The sequence below is a fragment of the Talpa europaea genome (genome assembly GCF_964194135.1).
Source record: "Talpa europaea genome assembly, chromosome: 7".
Taxonomy (NCBI): domain Eukaryota; kingdom Metazoa; phylum Chordata; class Mammalia; order Eulipotyphla; family Talpidae; genus Talpa; species Talpa europaea.
This window is the reverse complement of record NC_140074.1, coordinates 10,800,032-10,824,518: the sequence shown is the minus strand read 5'-3', so window position 1 is coordinate 10,824,518 and position 24,487 is coordinate 10,800,032. Positions and strand designations below refer to the sequence as shown.

Below are 24,487 nucleotides of genomic sequence, written 5' to 3'. Positions count from 1 at the left end.
CTGAGGAAAAAAAGGTGAAGACCTTTGGGTCACTGGGCCAGGGGATAAGCAGCAGTCCTGGAAGTTGGGATTCCCAGTAAACCCCACTCTATCTGTGGTCACTACAAGAGAAATGGGAAAAGAAACCTGGGGAAAACCCTTAAGTAACACAGTAAGGAAAGATTAGACTGTGGACCCAACATACCTGAGACAAGGACACAACACTGTTGTCCTCATTGATGGCTTCATCAACAATTAACCGATTGGGACGGTTCTTCTGTTTAAGAATGGCTGTTGACAAATCATCACCTTTTGAACTAGTAAGAGAAAATGAAGTCAGTCCCAATGCTCCATACCGTGACGTAGGGGCCCCCACCAGTCTCTAAAACTCACATTTGGAAAATTAATGGTAAGACCTCCCTGGTGGTGCAAGGGGTGAAGACGTAACCTATGAAGCAATCTGCAGCCACTGCAGCATGAGTTCGCTCCCCGGCTAGGGAGCTACCCCCATGGCGCAAGAGACCTCTCCTGACTCCCCCAGCTGCTCCCCTCAGCAATGTATTTCAGTCAGTCTGCCTATTCTGTTCCCCACTCTGTCTCTGGTGAATCCTCTCACCCCCCACACCTCTGGCCTGTACCCCAGCTCTTGTATACATAAATAATCTTAAAAAAAGAAAAGAAAAAAAAGAAAAGAAAAACAAAATTAATAGTAGAGGAATGAAACTGTCCCTAGACCAGAGAGCTCTCATAAGGAAATTCAACCAATGTAATGAAGTAAGTAGCACAGATTACATATTACAATTCCCATTCTATCGCTCTTGGTTTTCTGAGCACTAGCATGCTCATTATAAGGTTCCAAGTGATCCTGCCCAAGTGTCAGGAAACCATGGTCTAAGGAAGACAAAACAGAAGAGGAGGTTGACTAGCAGAGAAATTAAAAGTCTTAAGACAACAGAGAATAGAATAAAATAGAATAGTGATAAGAGTAGGGTAGGGGTTCTATAGTCAGACCTGCTAGGTTTGAATCAACCCTGTCACAGCTTAACTGTAATCTTTGACAAATTATTCAACCTCTCAAGACACTGATGTCCTCATCTATAAAATGGAGCTTATAGCAGTACCGATCTCAAAGGATTATTGACCTAAATGAGATAACAATATAAAACGTTCACCACTAACTCAACTAACATATGGTAGTAATGGACACTATGACTAATTACTGCACCAAGTGAGCAAGACAACGGCCCTTAGGGCTCAAGGAAGCCCCAGTTTCATTATGAAGCAGGATCATGAGCATCCCCCTCAATATTGGCTAAACCTGTTAAATGACAGAGCATCCTATGTACCACAGAATGCCAATCATTTTTTGAAAAGAACATTAACAGATCTGAAACATTCATCAAGAAGCTCAAACTCAAAAGGAGCTTCACAGTAATCTCAGCAAAGATACCTAACTCTATGGAGATGGTTCAAAAAGTTACAACTAGAAAATGCTGAGACATGGGGGAAGTCCAAATGGTGTCACCCAAATCAAGGTTGCCTGAGTCTACATTCAGTTAAAACTCTAAACAGTTTCTATCATTTACTAGAACTAATATCACTCACCCACCACCAATTTCTTAACTAGCTTGTTTCCAGCCTTCCTTAACTAGACTCAGTGGGTTCTCCCTTTGAAGGCTACCTCCTGTTAGTAAGGCTCAGGAAAACATGAGTATTAGCCAAAAGAGGGAGGCCAGACAAAGAAAGAAGTGAAGAACTAAAAGAGATCTTTTCCATGAATTATTTCTTCATTCAACAAATTAATGAGTATCCATTATATGCCAGGAACTGTTCTAGGACCTGGGAAATATGTCAGAAACAGAATAGTATTCCTATTGGAAACATTTTCACAACTTGCAAGAAAAAAAGATGCTCTAGAATACCACCTAAGGGGGTTATGGGTTCTTAATCTGATCCCGACACACTGAATCCCATACCCCACCAAAGTTGCTGATCTTTTCACACTGGTTTTATCTTTAATCGGGGCCTTCAAACTAGCTGACGAAAGTGGACTTTCCTCAGCTTCAACCTGCCTCCTCCAACCCAAAAGTGTGCAACCCAAAAACTCAGGTAGGCACACTCTTCCAATGTTCATCAACACCCTGGAGGGCAAGCACGGTCAATGTGACAGCTGAGGACAACATAAACCCATTAATTCTCTCACGCAGCAAAATTCCCAATCTTCCTGCTTTATCTGTGGAACTGGGGCTGGAGAGAAATAAAATGACCCTCGTCCTTAAGGTGAACACTTTCACTCCCACATCCCTCTACTGAAATGCAAGCAAATCAAATCTCTTGAAGAAAGAATTCAGCCTGATTATGGGCCCATGGCAGTTCTGGAGATTCTTGGGGGGCATCCCCCATGGTCTCCTGAATGAGTCAGGTCCTTTCTAGAACCCCAGTGGGTCACAAGGGACTTGGAAGCAGTTCAGGTAAGAGTCATCAAGATGACGACCTAGAGATTAGAAACATGATGCCAGGTTGCAAGAATATTGTATTTTTACTTTTAGTCTGGAAAACAAAAGCCTGGATAACCTAGGGCAATGTTTTTTAGTCTTAGTGAAGTAGTCCTGTTAAACAGCGGACTAAGAAATACCTGCTCTGGACTCAGAAACTTGAAAAAAAGGAACACACCTCAGAAAAAAACAAAAACCAAAAAAACACACAACCGGAAAAAAAAAAAAAAAAAAAACCTAAACTCTCCGGTGTCAGGAAAGTGATTTGCATGCAGTTTCCATAAGATGGCTGTGTCTTTTTTTGTCTTCAGCATCTAAAGCTCCACATTCTAAATTCAGGGGCAGAGCTGCCAGGTTTTATCTGACGCTTCCTCGGGGGGCGGCTCGACACCTCAACAACTTCGGGGAGCGGGTGCGCGTTCGCCGAGCGCCGGGGAGCGCTGCCCTCCACGCCACGAAGCCCGCAATCCAGAAAGGCCCACAAAATACGAACTGAGATTTGAACTTCGGCAAGAACCTACCACAGAAGCCCGAGGAAAAGTTCCTTCCTCTCAGGCCCCGTTTCGTAACAGCGGGGAAACCTGCCCGAAGCTTTCCCAGCGCAACACGCGGGCAGAGAGTCGGGGCCGGCCGGAAGCGCAGGTGGGGCCGCCCCCCACCGGCGCGGCCCCCCGGACTCCGCCAGGCCGTGATGAGGCGCCCCGAGTCCGCCCGGGGTCCCCCCGCTCCGGCCTCACGGCCCCGGCCTTCACGTGGCCCGAAGTCCACGCCCACCGGGCCCGGCGGGGGCGGCGGGTCCGCGGGGCCCGCTCTCCTCGGGGCCCCGGGCCTTCCGCGGGCGGCCGGCGGGCCGCAGGGGCGCGCCCCGGGGCCCCGGGGGCCGCGGCCGGCGGGGTGGGCCCGCCGCCCTCGCGAGGCCCGCCGGCCGGCCCGCGGGCACCCGGCAGGCCGGGCCGGGCCTGCATGACACAGCACGATCCGGCCCAGGCCCCGACCCGGGCCCCACGCAGGCCCCGCCTAGGGGGCGCGCGGGTGCGCAGACGGGCCCGGCCGGCCCGCGGCCCCCGGCCGCCCTCCCGCCCGCCCGCCTTCCCCCTCGCCCTCCGGTCTCCACCGCCCCGGCGCGCCCGCGGCCCGGCCCGGCCCGGCCCGGCCGGGCCTACCCGGCGCGGAGGTCCCCGCGCGCGCGCTCGCGGCGGCCGCGGGCGCGCGCACTCACTCTGCTCCGGAGGCCATGGCGCGCGCCTCTCCCGGCCGGCGGCTGTGGCGGCCCGCGGTAACGGCTACGAGGGCTGGCGGCGGGCGAGCGGCTAGGCCGGGGCTCGGCGGTCGGGGCCGGGCGGCGGCGGCGGCAAACCCGCGGGCGGCCTCCCTCTCGCTTCCTCCCAGCGGCACCGGGGCGGCGGGCGGCGGGCGGGCGGGCGGCGCTGGTCCCGATCCGCGAGGGGGCAGCGGCAGCGACGACTCAAACGACGGCTGCGAACGCTTGGCGGAGACTGAGCCGAGAAGAGCCGAATCATCGGAAGGAGAGCGGCTCCCCCGCCGGCCAATCAGCGCCCGCCCTGGCGACGCCCGCCCGCCTCTCCGCGCCTCTCCCCAGCAACCCGCGGCCCCGAGCCAATCAGGAAATTCGCTGGCGGCCGGGCTCCCGCCTCGGCGATGCAACACGCCTAGTAACGCCACGTCCATTGGCCGCAGGGCTACGCTTCCTCGACGGATCGGGACTCCCGGCCAATCAGTGGAGGGAATGGGGCCAGAGCGACTGGCCAGAAAAGAGCCTTTAATCCTTGGGGGCGGTCTCTCCCACTTGGCTCCCCTTCATTGGCTCCTAATCTTATCCTGTTGGAAGGGCCTGGCACAATGGACTGAACTCTTGTGTTGATCTAGTGCTGTTGTAATAACTTACACACTCATCTTGTTTTCCAAAACCCGAAAGCCTCTCTCCTTATTCCTTCAAAACACGAGCCACCCCTACTCTGGACTCCTTGACCAGCACCCCAGCTCTCAATTCACTCCTGCCCAATTGTCCACGCACCCTCAGGCTTTAGTTCCTCAGGAGGCACATACTTTAGTTCCCCATCCCACAGGCTTTAGTTCCTCAGGGGGTACACAGGTCCTCTCTTACCGGGCTATAGTATTATTCATGGCTGGAGAAGGGAGGGCATGCAAGTCCAGAGAGGGGTCAAAAGGCAACCACAGGACACACAGCATATTCAATGGAGCCCAAAGAGCAAGAGAATTGCACGCTAACTTTAAGAGCTGAGGCGCAAAGAGCCTGCTACACCATTTTAATAATTAGCTTTTAGTGGCAACCCCAAATTTCTAGAATTTGAGATTAGGGCAGGGATCTGAGAGTCTCAGTCCCTCTAAGACTTCCTATTCTTCCCCTCTCAGAATCAAATATCTACCCTTGTACTGAAAGACCTGCCCAGAACACCTTCCAGACCCAATTCCACTCATTCTGTCATCTTGCACAAAATTCTAGCTCCCTGGGGTTCTGATTTTAGACAATGGGAAGGACTAAAGCAACTCCTTCCTGAATAAGGATTCCTGCAGCCCTTTCTTCTACCCAGACCTCAAGATCATAAGGCAGGTGATTTTGGGAGATGGCATCTTAGACAACCAGCACTCAAATGAATCAGGAAGCTGGGAAATTTTTCCCACTCAAGTATATGTAAGTAGGCAGACAAGAGATAAATATAAGATTTTACTCAATACAACAAATGAGGAAAGAGAAAAAAAGGATACCATGAAAAAAGTCAATGTCTCATTGATAATAAGGGCTTCCACTGGAACCAGAATGGCAATAACTAGGCCAAATTTCATAGGACTATCGCCAACCTCTCCAGTGCCAGACATATAGGAATGGTCAGCTACAGTCACATCCCCAAGAATGGTTAAAAAAAAGTCCACAGGGAGATGGCCCACTGGGGCCGCAGACTCTTAGAAACATGGCAGTTATAGGTCACAAGGCTCCAGCACAGATGTCCGAAGCTCTTCAAGAAGGGTTTCACGGTCAGGGGGATGGATCCAGCTCAAACAGATTTCTAAGTAGAGAGGGGGAGACCTGGAGAACAAAAAGGGTGATGTCTGAGTGAAGGATAGGCAGATGGATGGGCAGCCATTTCCTCCTTTCATTCACTACCACCCCCAACAGGCCAAGAACTCCAGGATGGCAACTGCCCATCAGTCCTAAGCCAGCAGGCCTCACTCTTACCATGCAGCATTCTCCTGTGGCAATTCAGTTTGGGCCTCCAGCTTCCCCCAGAGAGCAGTGGCCTCATTCTTCCGATTCAGCCTTCTCAGAGTCTGAAGCAGGTGAAGGGAGGCATCCTGATTACCTGTAACCCCACCCCAGAGTACAGAGCCTTAGAACTTCACACAGCTTTAAGCATCATTTTATAAAAAAGGAAACTGAGGCCTAGTCTGGTTCACACATGGAACCAAGAGATCATTCCCAACCACTCCTATCCCAGGGTCCCACTGTCTGCCCAGGACGAAAAGCTCAGCTGGCTCTGCTCCTTTTTTTTTTCCCAAAGATTTATTTATTTATGCATACAAGAGCTGGGGTACAGGCCAGAGACACGGGAGGGTGAGAGGATTCACCAGAGACAGAGTAGGGAACAGAACAGGCAGATTGACTGAAATACACTGCTGAGGGGAGCAGCAGGCGAGACAGGAGAGGTCTGCTGTGCCATGTGGGAATCTCCCTGGCCGGCCAGGAATCGAACCAGTCATGCAAAGGCTGCGGACAGCTTCACAGCGCTGCGCTAAACGCGCTGTGCCACCAGGAAGGCCCTGGCTCTGTTCCTAGCAACACATTGCCAGCACAAACATGGTCTTTGTGTTTGAGGGCATTGGGAAAGTTAAGGAACTCCTGAGAAGCCTTAGTACACACTTACCTATGTCTTGCATATATCTGCACACTTTGGTATATCCCTGGGTACATGTACTATAATCCCAAGCACGCCTCCTAACTGGAAACATCACTCTCATTTGTCCCCACATACCTCCCTCATGGCCTCTCTGTCCTTGGGCTTCTGCGCAAAGCTGATGTCATGCAAGCATACATACCTGGACACATCTGCACACTGAGGAGGAAGTCCTGTAGGGCTTTGGTATCCTGGCCACTGGCTACCCATCCTAGTCCACGACTAATGAGGGCAGCAACACGAAGGTGTTGTAGCATCACATCAGATGTACAACCCTGCTCACATTTGGAAACTGGGCCTGGAAATCAGTCCAAAGTCAAGAAGTGTGTTTCCAGCCAGTCCCCAAAAACCCCAAGTACCCCTCTATTTCTTCTTATATCCAGAGTTGTTTTCTTAATCTCTTGAGGGCTGGGACACATGGAAATAAAACTAACATTTACCACCACCACTTCCAGGAAGGAAGAAGAAAATTGAGAGAGCATAGAGTACCTTGGTCTTTGTCCTTAGGTGTGGCCCGGAAGAGCAGCTCAAGGCACCTGAAGTAGGACATGGAACAGGGGTGAAGAAGAATCAATCTCAGAATCTCTGGGGTGAGCAGGTTACAATGGAGGTCACCAACTTAAGTCTCAATCAGAAAAGTATCCCTCCACACTTCCCCCAGAGCCCTGGTTGGCTTCCTGATAAAATCACTTATTCACCTGCTAAACTCACTAATGGCTTCTTTTTTGGCCCCCAGTTGCACCCAAGCTTGGCCCTGAAGCAGGTAGGTGGCAGAGACCCAGAGTGGGCAGTGTGATGACTCCTTGGTTCCTTTTTTGGCATCTTCCCACAGCCAGGGCATCTTGGGTAACAGAGACGATGTGCGGCCGAGCAGTTCCTCACATACAGTCAAAGCATCAAGGGCTCGGCCTGCTTGGATCAGCGCTGCAGCTGCCTCCAAGAATACCTCAGGCATACAGGGCCCTGGGAGGCCCGGGGGTGGGGAGAACTGGGATGAAAAGAGGATACGGTGTTTTAAAAAGGGATGAACCACCATCCCCAATCTAGTCATGGTTCTGATGCCACAAAGAGACTACCCACTGCTTGTTGCTCTTACCCCTTGCTCTGGGAAGCACTCCTTGTCTGGTCCCCCACATTCGACAGCCTGAACAGCAGCAGAGAAATAAAACAACAGAAAACAGCAATCCTCTACCCCAGAGGGGACTCCAACCCTCCCATCCCAGAGAACCTTGAAGATATACCCACCTTTGGCACCGAGTCATCCAACAACAGGGCCAGCAGATCCAAGTAATGTTCTGCAGCATCCTCTGCCCTGAGGAGTCAAAGCCCATGAGCCTGAGCTTAGGCCCTAATAGAGCCCACCAAGAGCTATTAGTTAACAGAAATGCTCAAGGGCCCAAGGGAGGGGAGGATCCAACCCTGGCTCAGTATGGATCTACCTTACTTACAGAATGAACTGGGAAGGAAACTTTCAGAGTTTTAAAGATACAGAGATTAATCTGGGTGAAGAGCCCTCAGTTCAGATTCAGGGGCAAGGTAGGAGGCTAAGGAGTAAAGGTGTATCCTAACAACTCATCTATCCCTTAGACTTGCCAGAACAGAAGCAGAGGCACACCCAGAAGAGGTATCAGAGGTGAGAAGAAAAGCTCAGGTGAGGAAGGTGGAACTTTACCTTCCTGTTTGTAGGCATCGACTTGCTAGTAGGTACTTGGCTTGACTCTGTGTGCCACAGTGAAGGGGTGAGGTTGGGTCAGGTTGTGGGAGCAGCAACTCTACCTCAGTGAGAAGCTGGGGAGCTTGAGAGCTATGAGTAAGACTCAACGCCTAAAAAGCACAAAAAAAAAGGAAGCTGGGTCCCCCCTGGTGGTACAAGGGGTTAAGGGTCAGCACTATGAAGCACGAGTTTGATCCCCAGCCAGGGAGCTGACCCACATGGTGCAGCAGACCTCTCCTGACTCACCCACTGCTCCCCTCAGCAGTGCATTTCAGTGGATCTGCCTGTTCTGCTCCCCACTCTGTCTCTGTTTATCCTCTCACCCCCACACCTCTGGTATATACCACAGCCCTTGTATGCATAAATAAAAAAAACAAATCTTTTTAAAAAATAGAAAGAAGCATATTTACAATCTTTGGGAGCCATCCTTCCTTCTACTTACACCTTGACTAAGTCATTCCAAGTCATAAGTCATTCTAAGTCATAAGCACCTCAGTAATCTTCCACCCTCTGTCTTCACCTTGCAGAGCTCCTTACCTCAACTAACAGCTCCAGACTCTCCAGCTCTGCTTCTGTGTTTCCCAGTTGTTGATAGAGCCTAGAGGCCTCCAGAAGTGGGAGACCCCAGGTTGATCCCCCTTTCAGGGCTGCAACCAAGTACAGCTGAGCTCTCTGTGGATTTCCCTAGAGGGATGAGAGTATACAAGCCTCAGTTATTCTCACAAAGCAGAAAGCTGTTCATAGCACCCACGCTTTTCCCAGCCCACCCCGGGGCTGTCTTTACCATCTTTCGGAGACAGATAGCCAGGGCTGTGTACACCTGAACTAACACAGGCCGTGGGCACAGACCTGAGGCTGCTTCATGCAGGCTGCTCAGTGCCTTGGGCAGGCTCCCACTGATAAGCTCCTGAAGGCCTGAGAGCAATCAGAGTGTGAGTTTAGAGAAAGGCAGGGGGCATGATGAGGAATAAGAGAAATTCCTTTGAGCTAAATGGGACATAACAGGGAGGGCATGAGCTCAGAGGACCCCTTAAGACAGGGAGAGGTAGTAAGGGACAAGTAGACTGTGAGCTAACCTTGGCGGTAGGCAAATGCTGTCAGAAGGACATCACGTAAGCCCCGAGCATCCTGCAGGGTCAGTGGGGCATCTGACTTCTCAGCTGGGGGACTCCACATTTTTAGAAGTAGGATCAGATCCTCTGAAGCCTCATTCTGGGAAGAAAAGGATGATCAGAGACTGTAATCACCCTGTCTTGTCTTATCTTAGTCTATCATGGTTGGACCCTGAGCTTAAGGATCCTCCTGATTCTTATTCTAACAGATAGCTGAAGAGCTATCTTCAGTGGTGATCTATTGTAGTGTGGCCCTTCAATCAGGATAAACCCAGGAACACAAAGGGTGAGGACCAAGTTTGAGTTACTGATGAGTAACTGGCTGGCAGGTCATGAGAGCAAGGTCATCAGCAAGGTCATGAGAGCTCTAACCGTACCCAACATCATGAAACTATTTCAAAATCACTCCCAAAAGAATCCCCTAAATGAAGGACCACCCACAGCAAGGTAACCTGTGTCCCTAAGTCTTCTGACTACCAGTGCAGTAGCCTTTCCAGCACATCAGGTGATGTTACTGCAGCTAGAAGGGGCGGGAGGAGGGAAGAGACCATTAGATCCAGGTCACATCCCACATTACCTGACTGCTATTCAGGGTCTGCAGCAACAAGGTCAGGTCCTTAAGGCGGTCATTGACCAGCCAGAGGGCTGCCTGCAGGCCAGCCAGGTGATGCAGGATAGGGAGCAGCTCGGGCAAAAGGGAAGAAGCCTGGAACACAGAGTTCCACAGCCCCTTGACCCCATATTCCAGCTTGAGTCCCGGCTGCTCCTGGGTCTCCAGCACTGTAGAGTATACACACACACACACACTTAGCCGAGATGGCACCTCATTTCTGGCTTTCCTTTTCTTCAAGAGCACAAAGATCACAAAGGCACCCCTCATCTGAGAAGCACATGGAGGATCTCTCCATGGAGTTGGCGGATTATACTGCCCCTCTCTCTCCCTTTGTGGGAAGTCAAACCCACACTGATTTTGGCAGGGGCAAAGAAGGCAATCTCTGCTTCTCACCTCTATCTAGACCCTGCTGGATATCCTGTGCCAGGTCCTCAACGAATCCCTGGGCCAGGCTTGCCCTCAGGGTAATGAAGTTGCAGGTAACAGTCAATTCCAAGGGAAGGACAGGAACAGTCACAGGGAGCCCTGGAACAACAAATGTGGCCCTCGCAAAAGGTCCCCCCATGAAAAAGTCCCCAAATTTGAAACCAAATTAATGATCACCATAACCAAAACAGTCTCAATAAAGAGCCTATCCTTTGGACAGACTTTGGACGTTGACCATCCTGAAACTTACTTCAAATGCTGCGCGCGTGTGTGCGTGCGTGTGTGTGTGTGGTGAGAACGGAGAGATTGTGTGTGTGTGTGGTGTGAATGGAGAGATTCCAGACCGGTATTTCCTCTGCCTTAAAAAAATGGCCCTCTGTCCCTTGATTAAACACCACAAATAGAGATGTAGAAGAACAAATTCTAGGCTGTGAAGGGGGGCTACTGACTGTCCTGAGGAGGGGCCTGCTTACCCTGCATGCTATGGAGGAGTCCCCTGAATCCTTCCAGTGCATCTTGAGCCAAATGCTGTTGCCTCAGAGGCAGACCAGAGGTCTGAGCCACCTGCCAAATGTGAGATGGAGTGTCATTTACCTCCCCCCTTGCAACAATGCCAAGAGATGTCATTCTCCAGTCATTTTCGGCCAGGGGAGGGGCAGGTGTCAACCTCAGCGGGGGGGGGGGGGGCAAATCCATTGAGAACCCTCTTTTTGAACATTTATTTATGCATACAAGAACTGGGGTACAGGCCAGAAGTGCGAGGGAGGAGTGAGAGGATTCACCAGAGACAGAGTAGGGAGCAGAACAGGCAGATCCACTGCAATACAGCGGGCAAGTCAGGAGAGGTCTGCTGCGCCATGTGGGTCACCTCCCTGGCCGGGGATCGAACTCGTGCAGCAGTGGCTGGCACTGCTTGATAGTGCTGACGCTTAACCCCTTGCGCCACCAGGGAGCCCCCCTCTTTTTGATATATTGGGACAAAGCGAGGGTCCAGCAGCTCGTTACCTTGGCCTGTTTAACTAGCTGGTCGTTCTTTTCCTTCCACAGGTCCAGGCAGTTGGCGTGCGGGGGTGAGGAGCCCAGAGGGCTCTGGTAGAACATGGTGCCTCGGCCACCTGGACGGGGTTGCTGAAGGATGGACGTCTGGCCCCGCCGAAGCCGCCGCCCGGGCGCGGCGCGGTCCCGTCGCTCGCGTGGGGGTCCCTGTGGGGACGGCCTGCCGCCCTCTGCGGGAAAGGCGAACTCGGCTCGCCTACCCGGGCGACCACCTGCGCCTCATTGGTGGGCCGGGCCGGAGAAACCCTCTTCCAGGGTTAGTCTCCGCGGCAAACTCGAAGGAAATGAGTCCAGACCCGCCAGTGAGAGAGCATGAAGGGGCCCAAGGCCGGCGGTGGGGGTGGCAGGGGGAGCGCCGCGGTCAGGGGGTGTGCCAGGTTGGGGGCGCCGTGCGGCTCGCTCTCCCGCCAGCCCGGCGCGCGCGGGAGAACAGTCCGGAGCAATCGATCTCCGCGCGCGGCCGGGTCAGCCCCCGGCCGCAGCCACGCTCCACACGCCGCCCTGGCGCGCGCGGGGCATTCTGGGAGTCGTAGTTCAGCAGAGCAAGTCCTCCAGCGAGTCCGGTCCCGGCAGAGATTGTGTCCAAAAGGAAGGGACTGGAGACGGAAGCCCTCGGTAATCCGCCTGTCGGCCACCATTCTAGCACCTACACGTTCACCAGGCTGTTCAACCGCGTGTTGTCAGTGCAGCCCTGTGCTTGTGCGTTCTGTACTGCTTAGAGATACAGTGAAAGCCCAATTCTTTCAACAGTAGGAGCTAGGAGACTTGGATGTATGTATGCAAAATAACAAAACAAAACTGCGACCCTTGCAGTACATAAAATCAATTCAAAATGGGTAAGTTGGGCTTTATTAAAATATTGTGCTACCAAGATTATCAGTAAAATTGAAGAAAATCACAAAGTGTAAGAAGCTATTTGTACATCACATGCCTCATAGTGGACTTGTATCCACAATATGTAATTCTCAACAATTAAAAAAAAATTTTTTTTAAAAAAAAACACTTTTAAGATGGGGGGAAAGTCAACGAATAAGAACCTTAAAAAAAGATATGCAAATGGCTAAGAAGCATAAAAAAAGGGGCTCAACGTCATTAGCCACCAGGGTAATGCAAATGAAAACCAAGAGATACCACTATGCACATACACATAGAATGATTGCAATAAAAAACACAGATAATGCTAAATGTTGGTGAAGCTATGTACCAAATGGAACCCTTATACTTTGGTGGTCTTAGCATAACAGATACAGTTAATTTGAAAAAGTTTGCCAGTTTCTTTAAGTTACTTATAAGTGGGCCCTCCCTGGTGGCGCAGGGATTAAAGACACAGCTATCAAATCAAGATATCGCCAACCACAGCAGGGAGCAATCCACATGGTGGCACAGCAGACCTCACCTGTCTCACCCACTGCTCCCCTCAGCAGTGTATTTATGCATACAAGAACTGGGGTGTAGACCAGAGGTGTGGGGGAGTGAGAGGATTCACCAGAGAAAGTAGGAAGCAGAACAGGCAGATCTACTGAAATACCCGGCCGAGCGGAGCAGCAGGCAAGACAGAAGAGGTCTGCTGCGCTATGTGGGTCACCTCCCTGGCCTGGGATCTAACTCGGTGTTGCAGTGGCTGGCTATAGCTTGATAGCACTGTCTTTAACCCCTGTGCCACCAGGGAGGTTCCAATAAATAAATAATCTTTTTAAAAAAGTTATTCATAAGTTTAACATAATATCCAGTAATTCTACTCCAAGAAATCTCCCAAAGAGAAATGAAGTATTTCTATAGCAAGACCTGTATGCAAACTTTAGCTTAAAAATATTCATAGTAACTAAAAATAGAAAATACAAGTATCCAGCAAATGATCATAGGCATAGTGGAAAATGATCTGCAATAGAAAAGGGCAAAAAAGTGATAAACGCATCAACAAGCGTCTTAAAAATTTTTATTCTAAGTCACATAAGCCAGACCAAAAGATGACATATTACACGATAGCATGATTTCATTTATGAATTTCCAGAAAGGACAAATTTAAATGGAAAACAGATCAGTCTCCTGCAGTAGGTTTGGGAATAGTTGTAAACACAGTACCAAGATTTTGAGGGAAATGATGAAAACTTTCTTAAACTACATTGTGGCACCTGACAATGGTTTCTTACACATGCCACCAAGAGTAGAAGCAACAAAGGAAAGGGAAAAATTAAGATTAATTAGACTTCCTCAAACTTTAAAATTTTGTGCTTCAAGGACATTATGACAAAAATGAAAAAAGTTCAGCAAATGATTTAAATATTTGCAAATAGGGTATCTGATAAGGAATTTGTATCCAGAAATATAAGCAATCTATATAAACAATGCTTATAACTCAATTAAAAATTTTTAAAATCTGGACAGTTCTTCAATAAACACAAGAAGAGATGCCCAACATCATTAGTCACCAAGGACGTACAAACCAAAAGCACAAGATACCACTTTATACCCACCAGGATGATTAGAATTAAATATAAATGTTGGCATGGACGTGCAGAAAGTCGTACCCTAGTCACTGCTGGTGGCAATGTAAAACAGTATAGCACCTTTGGAAAATAGACTGGCAGTTTCTCAAAAAGTTAAACACACAGTTATCATATAACATAGCAATTCTATGATATACCACTAGGTATATACCCAAAAGAAATAAAAAACATGTGCAAATACTTATTTGTGAATATTCAAAGCAGCATTATTCACAATAACCAAAAAGCATGTATAACCCAAATGTCCATCAATGGGTGAATGGATAAACAAAATGTGACATATCCATACACTGGAATATTATTTGGCCATAAAAAATAAAGTACTACTAGTACATGCTGCAATATGGATGAAGCTTGGAAACATCAGGCTGAGTGAAAGCCAGTCAGAAAAGGCCACATATTGTATGCTCCCATTTATATGAAATGTGTAGAACAGACAAAAAAGAGACAAAAAACAGATTGTGGTTGTCAGAGATTGGGGACAATGCGGGTCAGGATGTGTCTATATATGAGTAAGAAGTTTCTTTTAAGGGTGATGGAAATGTTCTGGAATTAGATAATGGTGGTGATTGCACAACACTATGAATGTCCTAAATAAAGACCAGTAAATTGTACACTTTAATGTTGTATGAATTTTATCCGTCCCCAAAAAGAGGTAGTCATCCATGCCACTACATGGGTGTACCTCAAAAAACATTATGTTGACTGAAAGAAGCCAGTCACAAAAGCCTGTGTTTCTATAAAACTAGTCTACAATTGGCAAATATACAGTATTCTTCCCTTACCCATGGGGGAGATGTTCCAAGACCCCTACGGGATGCCTGAAACCATGGATAGGACAGAACTTCATATATACTACTTTTTCCTTCAATGTATGTCCTATACAGACCTACAATAAAGTTTAATTTATAAATTAGGCACAGTAAAGAGGTTAACAATAATAAAATAGAATAACTATAACAATATACACTTTAAAAAGTGATGTGAATGTGGTCCCTCTCAAAATAATTGTATTGTACCTAATATTTTTGGCCCCTGACTAACAGAAATCATGGAAAGTAAGAGTAGATGGGGTGGGGGGGAGAATGAGGACTATCATAGTCACAAAGTAGATGAGTAGTTGCCTCGGGTTAGGGGTGGAGATTGAGAGGGTTAGATGGTGCTAGAGTATCAGGTCTCATTTTGCATTGATGAAAATGTCCCAAAGTTGATGGTGGCAATGGCTGTCTAACTCTGTGAATGTACTAAAAATCATGCAAATGTACTCATTAAATGGGTGAATCTTATGGTAAATTGTACCTCAAAAAAGCTCTTAAAAAATGGGCTCTTTGATGTCAAGTAAAAGGGGTAAAAATACTTAATAGTGTAAATCAATATAATATCTTTCTCTTAAAAAAATCGTGTAGATAGAAGAAAAAGGAAATAGACAGTGGTTGTCAGTTCAGGGAACTATCCTTAGGCTTCAGAAAAGGGATTCCCCCTGCAAAAAAGGTGGCAGGAGGCCTGACTAAGAAATAAGGTGAGGGGCCCGGATCTGTAGTCACTCTGATGGGAGTTGAGGATGGTCATTTTTATCCTTCTTACAAGGTCACTGCTCACTAAATGCTTAGTAGTTGTATCCACCAATTTAAAGGAGCAAAAGGGCTTCTCCTCACTCCTTTGATGGACATTTCCATGAGGATTTCTTGGCAGCATATCATGGCACAGCAGTAGTGAGGTAGATGGAGGACAAAGGACACGTGTATGGGGAATATTAGATTCATAGTTTTGGTTTCAGGTCAGGAATAATCAGCAGAACAGGTGAAATGCTGTATAAAATGGGCAAGTAGTTCTGATAAAATGCAGCATAGATTGTTAAAAGTAGGAGGCCTCCAAAAAAGTAAAGGGCAAAGGGTGTTCTAGAGCAGAAGGACATAGTGAGGAGGAAAGAACAGTATCCTGGGCCTCACACAGCCTGTGTGCTGCACAACGCCTGGATGTGTCTTTTTAGCCACCTGTTATCCATCAAAGCATAAGAACTGAATACCTTGCATGGCAAAGGAAAATGATAGGAAGGAAATAAGAATGATATGGGAAGAGGCCTGGGAAGTGAATTCAGACAACTCCAAACATTTTCCAAAGGTTCTCAAGTGTAATCAGGTCTGTATAAGATGGTTGATCCATGTGTGCCTGGTGGGAGGGGAGAATGACCCTTCCTCTGGCCCCTTATAAGGACAGTGGGAGCTTCCCCACATCTCAGACACACATATTTACATTATTATTTTATTCCACTTTGGAGGCCATCCCCCAGTCCCTCAGATGGATCCAAAGTAGGATTTAGGGATAAGACCCCACTATAATTTTGAATTATAAAATAATGAAGTCCCAGATGCCAGTAGTTCTTGGCTGCATGGTGGGAAGAAGTATAGATGAGCCTCTCTTGCAGATGATCCATCACCCATACCAGCCAGGCTAGATTGTTCTCTAGTTCTCCCCATGGCCAGGAACCAGCACCTGCACCTAGGCTACCTCTGCTGCGACAGAACTAGCTGCCTGAACCAGGAGCTCACAGCACCATCCACTCGCATCACCAAAGAGATGCCCAGGAAAAGTCCCACGCTGCTCACAATGAAGCCCACAGCCTCAAAAATGAACCTGCAAAGACAGGTGGAGGATCTCAAGGGACACTGAGAGTAAATCCAGAGTATTTTCCCTGCAGAGGTAAAAGTGTCCACCCTAGATGTTCAGTCTTTGCTTTAGGCTTCACCCTCCCCACCACCTCTATTTCTTAAGCAAATCTACTCACTTGGGAGCAAACACCTTCCAGACCATGAGATGCCTGCGGAGGATGGAGGCTGCCAAGGCACAGGCCAGAATCTAAGGGAGGAGAAGGGGTTTGAGTTACTTGGGAAGGGGAGGAGGAAGTGGGTCAGAAAGAACTGCCATCAGCCCCTGTGAAGAAAGGGAAGAACAGGGAAGTAGTGTGTGTCAGTGGAATAAAACCTGTACCAGGAGTTAGGAAAGCTGTTTTTTGTCCTGACTTACTGTGTGACCTTGGTCAAGCACTATCCTGAGCTGCTAATAGTCAGGCTCTGCCTCCAAGGGTAGAGGGAGATGTAAGTCACACCTTCTGCCTCTGAAGGAAAGGTGGGGGATCCATAATCACAGCTTGGGAAAGAATCCTGGCCATCACTTCAGCTTTCCCAGTATTTCCACTAATAGGGTAACCCTCAAATGCAATCTGATCTAGCTCGCTTACAGAGCGAAAACGATCCAAAACTAGGATTAAGGAGACTCAGGTTCAAGTCTTAATTCTGCCATTCACGGTACCTTAGTCAAGGCTTTCTCTCAGAGTTTTGGCCAAGTATGAAAGATAGTTATGTATATATAAGAAAAAGTCACTAACGGGCCTCCCTGGTGGAGCAGAGGTTGAGCGCTGGGTTGCGAAGCTGCCCGCAGCCTCTGCAGCGCCGGTTCGATCCCCGGCTGCTCCCGGCCACCAGAGGAGGGTCCCACATGGCACGCAGACCTCTCCTGCCGCCCGCTGCTCCCCTCAGCAGTGTGCTTCGGTCCTTCTGCCTGCTCTGCTCCCCGCTCTGGCGCTGGTGAATTCTCTCACCCTCCCACGCTTCTGACTATACCCAGTGCTTGTATAAATAAATAAATAAATCTTTAAAAAAAAAAGAAAAAGAAAAAGTCACTAACTCCATGATCTCTCCCCTGCACCCACCTGAATACCAAGGACGAAGAGGTACTTGAGACCCAGCTGCAGCAATGCTGCATTGAAGTGGTGAGGTGCATCTCGGAGCCGCATCTCCATCAGTGGCTCCTCCTCCTCCTCAGGCCTGACTTTGGCCTCAGCTTCACCCCCTGGGGGCTGCCTCCTCTTCCGGGTCCCTTGACTCTCACACAGGAAGGGCCAGAGTAGCAGCAATGGACAACCTACTGCCTCGGAGGGCAGGGCTAGAATCAATATAGGACCAGAGACCAGGCACTCCCACCCTGACTCCCACCACCCTTGTCGGCTCAGGTTCCAGTTAGCACAGGCCAAAGGATGCCAAAGATCCAACAAAATCACACCACCCCACTCAAATCCAGAGGCTCCGTTTCCTTTCACAAAGCCAGAGGAAGCAACGGAAGCAAGGGAGGAAGGAGGAGTTACCTGCAAAGAGGAGATGGGAGGCAAAGGTGTTGGCTCCCACCAGCAAAGCAGGCAGCCAGGTGGATGAGTCATGACCCTCTGGGAATCCCACAAAGGCTGCGTGCCAATGGATGGCTGGAAAGACGGGCTGGTGGCCCGTGGAGTAGAAGGTCTGTGTGGCCATGAGGGCCCAAGCAGAGACTGCCTGCCATGGCACAGTAAAAGGACCTGAGGAGAGAGACATGCCTTATAGCCACATCCTATTCCCTAACTCAAAGCCCAGTACCCTCTGATCATCAGTGCTGATTCTTATATACAGCCACGCACCCATCACCCCAGCTGCCAGAAAGTCCACACTCTTTATTCTAATTCCTGTGGCACAAGGCCCCGTTATGCTAACAGACCTCACTGTGGTCAATCTCTTTCTGCCTCTCATATACACACAGCTTGCTATGATGTCATATACTCATAATTTGCCATTTTCATCACTGGAAAACTAGAACATGCACTCAGGAGGGTGCAGCATTTCCCTAAGAAATGAGTATGAAGAGAACTCCTTGTCTCCCAGCAGTGAACCCTGCTGACCCTGAGACCCGTCAGCCTGGCTATCGCAGGTAAGAGAGGACACCAGGACAACCTTCCCAACTGTGTGGGGCCTGAGACTCTGAGGAACACCTCCCTGGAAACAAGAGGGGCCGACTCACATCACTACTGTCCTTGGATCAATCAGGGCTGAGATAATGTATTTACCAGGGGTGGTGATGGGTATCCCAGCAGCAAGCAGATGCAGGAGAAGGAAGCTCTGCAGAAACAGAAGCAGGAACACGAGGCTAATGCGCTCGGCATGCAATAGCAGAAGTGGGAAGGCCAAGAGGGTGAGGGCCGTGACCATGGCCGCTGAGTAGACGCTCCCCAACTGATAAGCAGCCACAGTCAGGGGCCCCTGAGATTTGATCCTCTCTAGCCGGCCCCGGAACTCCTCTTGCATGTGTCGGTATATTTGAGGAACCACATAATCCAGGTCAGCCTGAGAAGTGGGAGGGCCTGAGAAGGGAGTGAGGACAGTCCTGGTCCTTGGCACCCCAGCCACGGCCTTCACCAGCACCGTCACAGGCCTCCAGAGCAGCAGCATGAGCCCTGAAGCGGCCAATCCTGCCACAGCCCTAGGCAGCACCACTGATGCCCCAGCGACCAGGGCCCGGAGACGTGGGGGTGCTTCGTCTGCCCCCGATGCCAATGCCCAGTAGGCAGCAGTGCCCAGTGCCATCAGGGGCATCCCCCAGCGCACAAAGAGCACAGAGGGCTCAGGACTCTTGAGATTGCCATAGCGGCGAAGCCACAGGCGCACAGCGGCTAACAGGGCCACCAGTGCTCCCACAGAAGCGCCATACCACAAATTCTTAGCTCGACCACCCACCATCGATGCCAGGGGACTCAGCCATGGAGAGGAGCGGCAGGCAGGCGTCTCTTCAGGGCAGCGATGAAATAGCCCAGCTAATCTTATACATAAAAGCAACCCAACTCCAAGCCCCAGGGCATGAGCGCCATTGTGCCTTGGGGGGCCTGTTGGGGCAGAAAAGCCAAGGCGGGGCATTGTGAGTAACTTAGCTGGCAGCAATTTGCCCTCCCAGTGAAGCTGGGCAATCAGGAGCAAGATAAGTGAGCCCAAAAGGAAGGGGGTAGCCCTGGCCTCAGCTACAACAAAACTATCAGAAAAGAGAGCAGCAAAGCGAATCAGCAGGAGTGACAGGACAGGCCCAGGGATGGGAAGCAGGGCAGTCAGGGGCCTCCTGGACCCCCAGCCAGGCCAGGTTTTCCACAGAAAAGGCATAAGTGAGCCCACAGCAGCCAGAGCCCCTAGCACCACTGGATCTAGCATCAGTCCAGTAGTGAGCAAGAGTCCGGCACACACAAGAGCCCCAGCCAGACCCCAGGCCACAGGTTTTAAGAGGAGAGGCTGGAAGCAAAAGCTCTGGGATGTTGCCCACTGAGATACCAGCAGACAGAGAACACAGGCAGCAGCCAAGAGAGCAGCACCCCCTGCCATGCGGACCAGAGAGAAACGAGCCCAGGACTCAATGCACATGGCCCGAACTCCCCGCAGGAACTGCTGCAGCTCAGTAATCACAGTCTGGAGGGCTGCCTCAGCCCTCTGAGGGCTCTGCAGAAGCCGCTGGTAGTCAGCAGAGGCCTTGGAGAAGAGGTTTTGCAGTCGATGAAGCTCCTTCACTCGGAGGTCCTGTGCCATAGTCGAGTAAGTATGAAGAAACCGGGATACCTGGCAGAACAGGTAAGAGGTGAAGGTGGTTAGAGATATAAAGTACGACAGAAATAGGGGCCTCCTTGGTGGCAGAGGGGTGAAGTCTCAGCACTATCACCTCTATGGCCTGAGTTTGATCCCTGAGCAGGAAGCTAACCCACATATGGCGCAGCAGACCTCTCCCATCTCGCCCGCTGCTCTCCTCAAGCAGTGTATTTCAGTAGATCTGCCTGTTCTGCTCCCCACTCTCTCTGGTGAATCCTCTCACACACACACCCCACCCCTCTGGTCTATATCCCAGTTCTATGCATAAATGAATAAATATTTTAAAAATTAATTAAAATAAATAAAAATAAAATTAATATTAAAAAATATTAAAATTAAAGTAAAGATAGGTTTTACCAAATGGGGTAACTTGAAATCAAAGGCCTAAATTCTGTCCAGGATTTGGTGGGTCAGGAGGACGTGCTAAGGATGGTATTAAAACTGAACAAAGGGGGCCTCCCTGGTGGCGCGAGGGGTTAAGCACAGCACTATGAAGTTATCGACAGCCTCTGCAGCATAAGTTCGATCCCTGGCCAGGGAGCTACCCACATGGCACAGCAGACCTCTCCTGTCTCGCCCGCTGCTCCCCTCAGCAGTGTATTTCAGTCAATCTTCCTGTTCTGTTCCCCACTCTGTCTCTGGTGAATCCTCTCACCCCCCACACCTCTGGCCTGTGCCCCAGTTCCTGTATGCATAAATAAATAAATCTTTAAAAAAAAAACCTGAACAAAGGACACTGTGCTCTCCCATGACCACCCTAGCTCTGTCACCTGGAAGTCACACCCATTACCTACCTGCTGGGCATTGAGATGAAGAGCTGAGGCTTGGGCAAGAGCAGAGGAATGAAGCTGGGAGTCTTCAACTTTTGAGAACAATTCAGTCATCACCTCTCCAATGTTCCCAAATGGTATGGGCAGGCCCAACAGCAGGGCCAGCGTTGGCACTAGGTTGATTTGAGGAACTACCTCTGGCTCCTAGAGGATAAGGACAAAGTCAGCGGGTTCTCACAGGGCTGCGGTCAGTGTCTGAGATGGAAGACATTAAGGGCCTAAGTAGGAAATGAGCCCAGGTAATGCCCAGGATCATGAATTTGGAGGCCTAAAAAGGAGGGATCCACAAGGATGCTGGGATCATGCTGCAGGTTGAAAACTTGGAAACCAGACAAAGCACACCACAGGCCTCACCTCTGGTGGGGTGCTGGGGAAGAGGGCTGTGGGACTGTATAGAAAAAGTGCAGCTGAGATCTCCAGCTCACTGTCCCCTCCGTGGTCCCCATTCATGGTCATGCCATGGTCCCCAATCACCACCAGCAGTGTGTCATTCTCCAGACGCTCCACAAGTCCCCTAGGAGACAAGAAACATGTCAGGATGTGGGGATGGAAAAGGTTTTCTCGGATGCTCATCTCATTCACCCCTAGTTATAACTTCCATTAGTAGGACGTGACACCTCTTTGGTCATGACCCACTGGTCAAAACTACAGGCTGAGTTACTCAAGATAGATGAGACCCCTAGCTTCAGAAAAAAGGCCCAGAAAAGACAGAATTCAGTCAGAAAAGATAAAAGATAAGCACTTTATCTCTTGGAACCATATATCCTAAGAATCTCACACACAAACCCACTCCCCCAGCCAATATCCCACACTCACTGGATCACCTGGTCCATCTGGCTAAGTTTCTTGGCCATCTCAGGGTGGTGAGGGCCATGTTTGTGGCCACAGTGATCCACACCCAGGAAGTGAGCAATCAGCACGTCCCATTCACCACTGTCCACTGTGAAGGGGAGAACACTGAGCACAGGGGACAAAAGCCCACTCTTCAACCCCAGCCAGGCTCTGACACTCCTATGTCCAGGTAAACAAGTCAAGGTCATTACACCCACTGGCGGCTCAGAATATGTGGCCTGAGGCACCCCGCCCCAGCGCCCAATGGTAGTCAGGCCTGCCTCTGGCCCTGTGCTCACTGGTTGGGTAGAGGTGTTCCAAGATGCCATTGTCCACTGTGTGTAGGTCTCTGACATTGAAGGATGGATAGAAGAAAGCTTGGGAGAAAGCTCCAGGAAAAAGATCTTTCCAGGTATCATCTCCCATGAAGACTACACGCCTTCCTGCAGAGACATGAGAGTAGGTTATGGCCGCAGCAAGAGTCAGGGCTCAGGAAAAGAAAAGAAGAGGTTCTTCGAAGATCTGTCAGAAATCCCAACTGCATACTCTAAGGCAAAACAATTCCAACTAGCAACTCTTTATCTTTCAAGGTCTACAATTTTCTTCCAGTAAGCTTTCTCTGATAATCACATTCTACCCAGACCTTTCATTCTTTAGTCCAACAAAAGGCCCTGCTGGGGCCTCCCCGGTGGCGCAGCGGTTGAGCGCTGGGTTGCGAAGCTGCCTGCGGCCTCTGCAGCCGGTTCGATCCCCGGCTGCTCCCCGGCCACTGGAAGTGGGTCCCACATGGTGAGCAGACCTCTCCTGCCGCCCGCTGCTCCCCTCAGCCGTGTACTTCGGTCCTTCTGCCTGCTCTGCTCCCCGCTCTGGCTCTGGTGAATTCTCTCACCCTCCCACGCTTCTGACTGTACCCAGTGCATGTATAAACCAAACAAACAAACAAATAATAAATAAATAAATAAATAAGACATGCCTCTAGAAAAATTAAAAAAAAAAAAAAAAAAAAAAAAAAAGGCCCTGCTAATTTTCAGTCCCTGGCTATCTCTGCTGCTGTTTTCCTAGGCATATCTTGTTTTTTCCAAGTAAGTGAGTGAGTGGACAGAGTCTGGGTCTCTCTGCTCACTCCTCCACACCACAGAGTAGCAGACCGCACATACTCTCTTCAACTCTCTCCTCCCCTTTACTGGGCGCTCCCTCAAAAATAAAACCAACATACAGACTAGAAACCCCAGAAAAACAAAGCCCTGACTTGCACTCCTTGCATTCAGGGCCCTGGTCTCTTTCTTCTCCCCATGCCCACCACACAGTCAAACGTGCAGCTGGACACCCACAATTCTGGTTTCTAAAGAACTTCTAAAGAAGAAATCTGCCAAGGTCTCCAAGTTAGTCCAGACTAACCTGCACTGGTGAGCTGCTTGATGAGATTGTCTTCTACTATGGCATAGCTGGCAAAGTTACTGCCAGCATCAACAAAGGTGGGCAGTGAACCAGTGGTGAGAGCCTTAAGGCGTTGCATGGTGGTGGTAGGAGGGTCAGCTTTAGATTGGTAGAGTCTGGCATGATGGGGCTGAATCTCCAGGATCCTCTGCAAGGTGCCCAGTTTGCCCAGGAAGGGCAGAGAGACAGGAGGCGCCCCAGGAACTTGTGAATGCTGGGGCTGGGCGAAGTCAAATCGTAGAGCATCAATTAGCACTAACACAACTCTGGAGAAACGGGAAGCCATCCAGCAGGCCCCTGGCTCCCCCTGGCTTCTCCATGGCAGAGACCCAGGGCCTGGGAGTTCTTGGCAGCTGCTATGGTTGGTGAGCTCCACACGGGTGAGCAGGAAGCCACTGGTGAAGAGGGCAATGCCAGCGTAGAAGAGGAAGCTGACCCAGGCCAGGAACAGCAGCACTGAGATCTTCTGCATCCTGGTGGTGGCAGGGGCGGGAATTCATCACTGTAGGGCAAAGAACCAGTGGGTATTTTGGTCGCTCATGACAAAGCTCGCCTAGAATTACTTCCTCTTGGAAGTCTTCCTGAAGATAAACAGTCCCACAACCAAACCAATGTAATATTCCTCTCCACCAGTTATAACAATGTTTCTGAAGTCCAGCGCTGCAGACTATGGGCATCCACTTGGAGCGGCAGCTTAAGATGCCTATTTCCAGGCCTCCCCAGTGGCGCAGGGGGCTGAGCACAGTGCTGTGAAGCTGTCCGCAGCCTCTGCAGCGCGGGTTCGATTCCCAGCCGACCAGAGAGATACCCACATGGCGCGGCGGCCCTCTCCTGCCTCGCCCGCTGCTCCCCTCATCAGTGCTTTCGGTTCGTGTGCCTGTGCTGCTCCCCGCTCTGTCTCTGGTGAATCCTCTCACCCTCCTGTGCCTCTGGCCTGTACCCCAGCTCTTGTATAAATAAAGAAAATCTTAAAAATAAATAAATAAAATAAAATGCCTATTTCCAGGCCCCAGATCTACGGAAGCAGGATCTTTGGGGGTGGCGCGCAGGAATTTGCACTTGTATTCCTGGGGATCCTAAGGCTGAAAAACAGTCCACGAGGGAAATTTATTCCAAGTGGTAAAATGTCC

General features: G+C 49.9%; 2 protein-coding genes across 3 annotated transcripts; both read right to left on the bottom strand.

Moving 5' to 3' along the window:
* Positions 1-5,432: 5,432 nt before the first annotated feature.
* Positions 5,433-11,372, bottom strand: FANCG (FA complementation group G; the record flags this gene model as incomplete). Its single annotated transcript, XM_084238584.1, has 14 exons — positions 5,433-5,541; positions 5,692-5,815; positions 6,549-6,704; positions 6,896-6,942; positions 7,105-7,394; positions 7,652-7,718; positions 8,079-8,230; positions 8,658-8,804; positions 8,905-9,035; positions 9,197-9,332; positions 9,810-10,012; positions 10,239-10,370; positions 10,745-10,835; positions 11,277-11,372. 14 exons carry the CDS (start codon positions 11,370-11,372, stop codon positions 5,433-5,435), a joined length of 1,881 nt encoding a protein of 626 aa, XP_084094710.1.
* Positions 11,373-16,338: 4,966 nt separating this feature from the next.
* Positions 16,339-23,829, bottom strand: PIGO (phosphatidylinositol glycan anchor biosynthesis class O; the record flags this gene model as incomplete). 2 transcript variants are annotated; one of them, XM_084238134.1, is made up of 11 exons in its annotated part: positions 16,339-16,468; positions 16,620-16,690; positions 17,544-17,758; positions 17,976-18,182; positions 18,705-18,756; positions 20,008-20,232; positions 21,054-21,233; positions 21,444-21,603; positions 21,906-22,029; positions 22,220-22,363; positions 23,319-23,829. In XM_084238134.1, 11 exons carry the CDS (start codon positions 23,827-23,829, stop codon positions 16,339-16,341), a joined length of 2,019 nt encoding a protein of 672 aa, XP_084094260.1. The 2 variants fall into 2 exon arrangements, with proteins under 2 accessions (XP_084094260.1, XP_084094259.1); XM_084238133.1 differs by having other exon boundaries at positions 18,705-20,232.
* Positions 23,830-24,487: the final 658 nt, after the last annotated feature.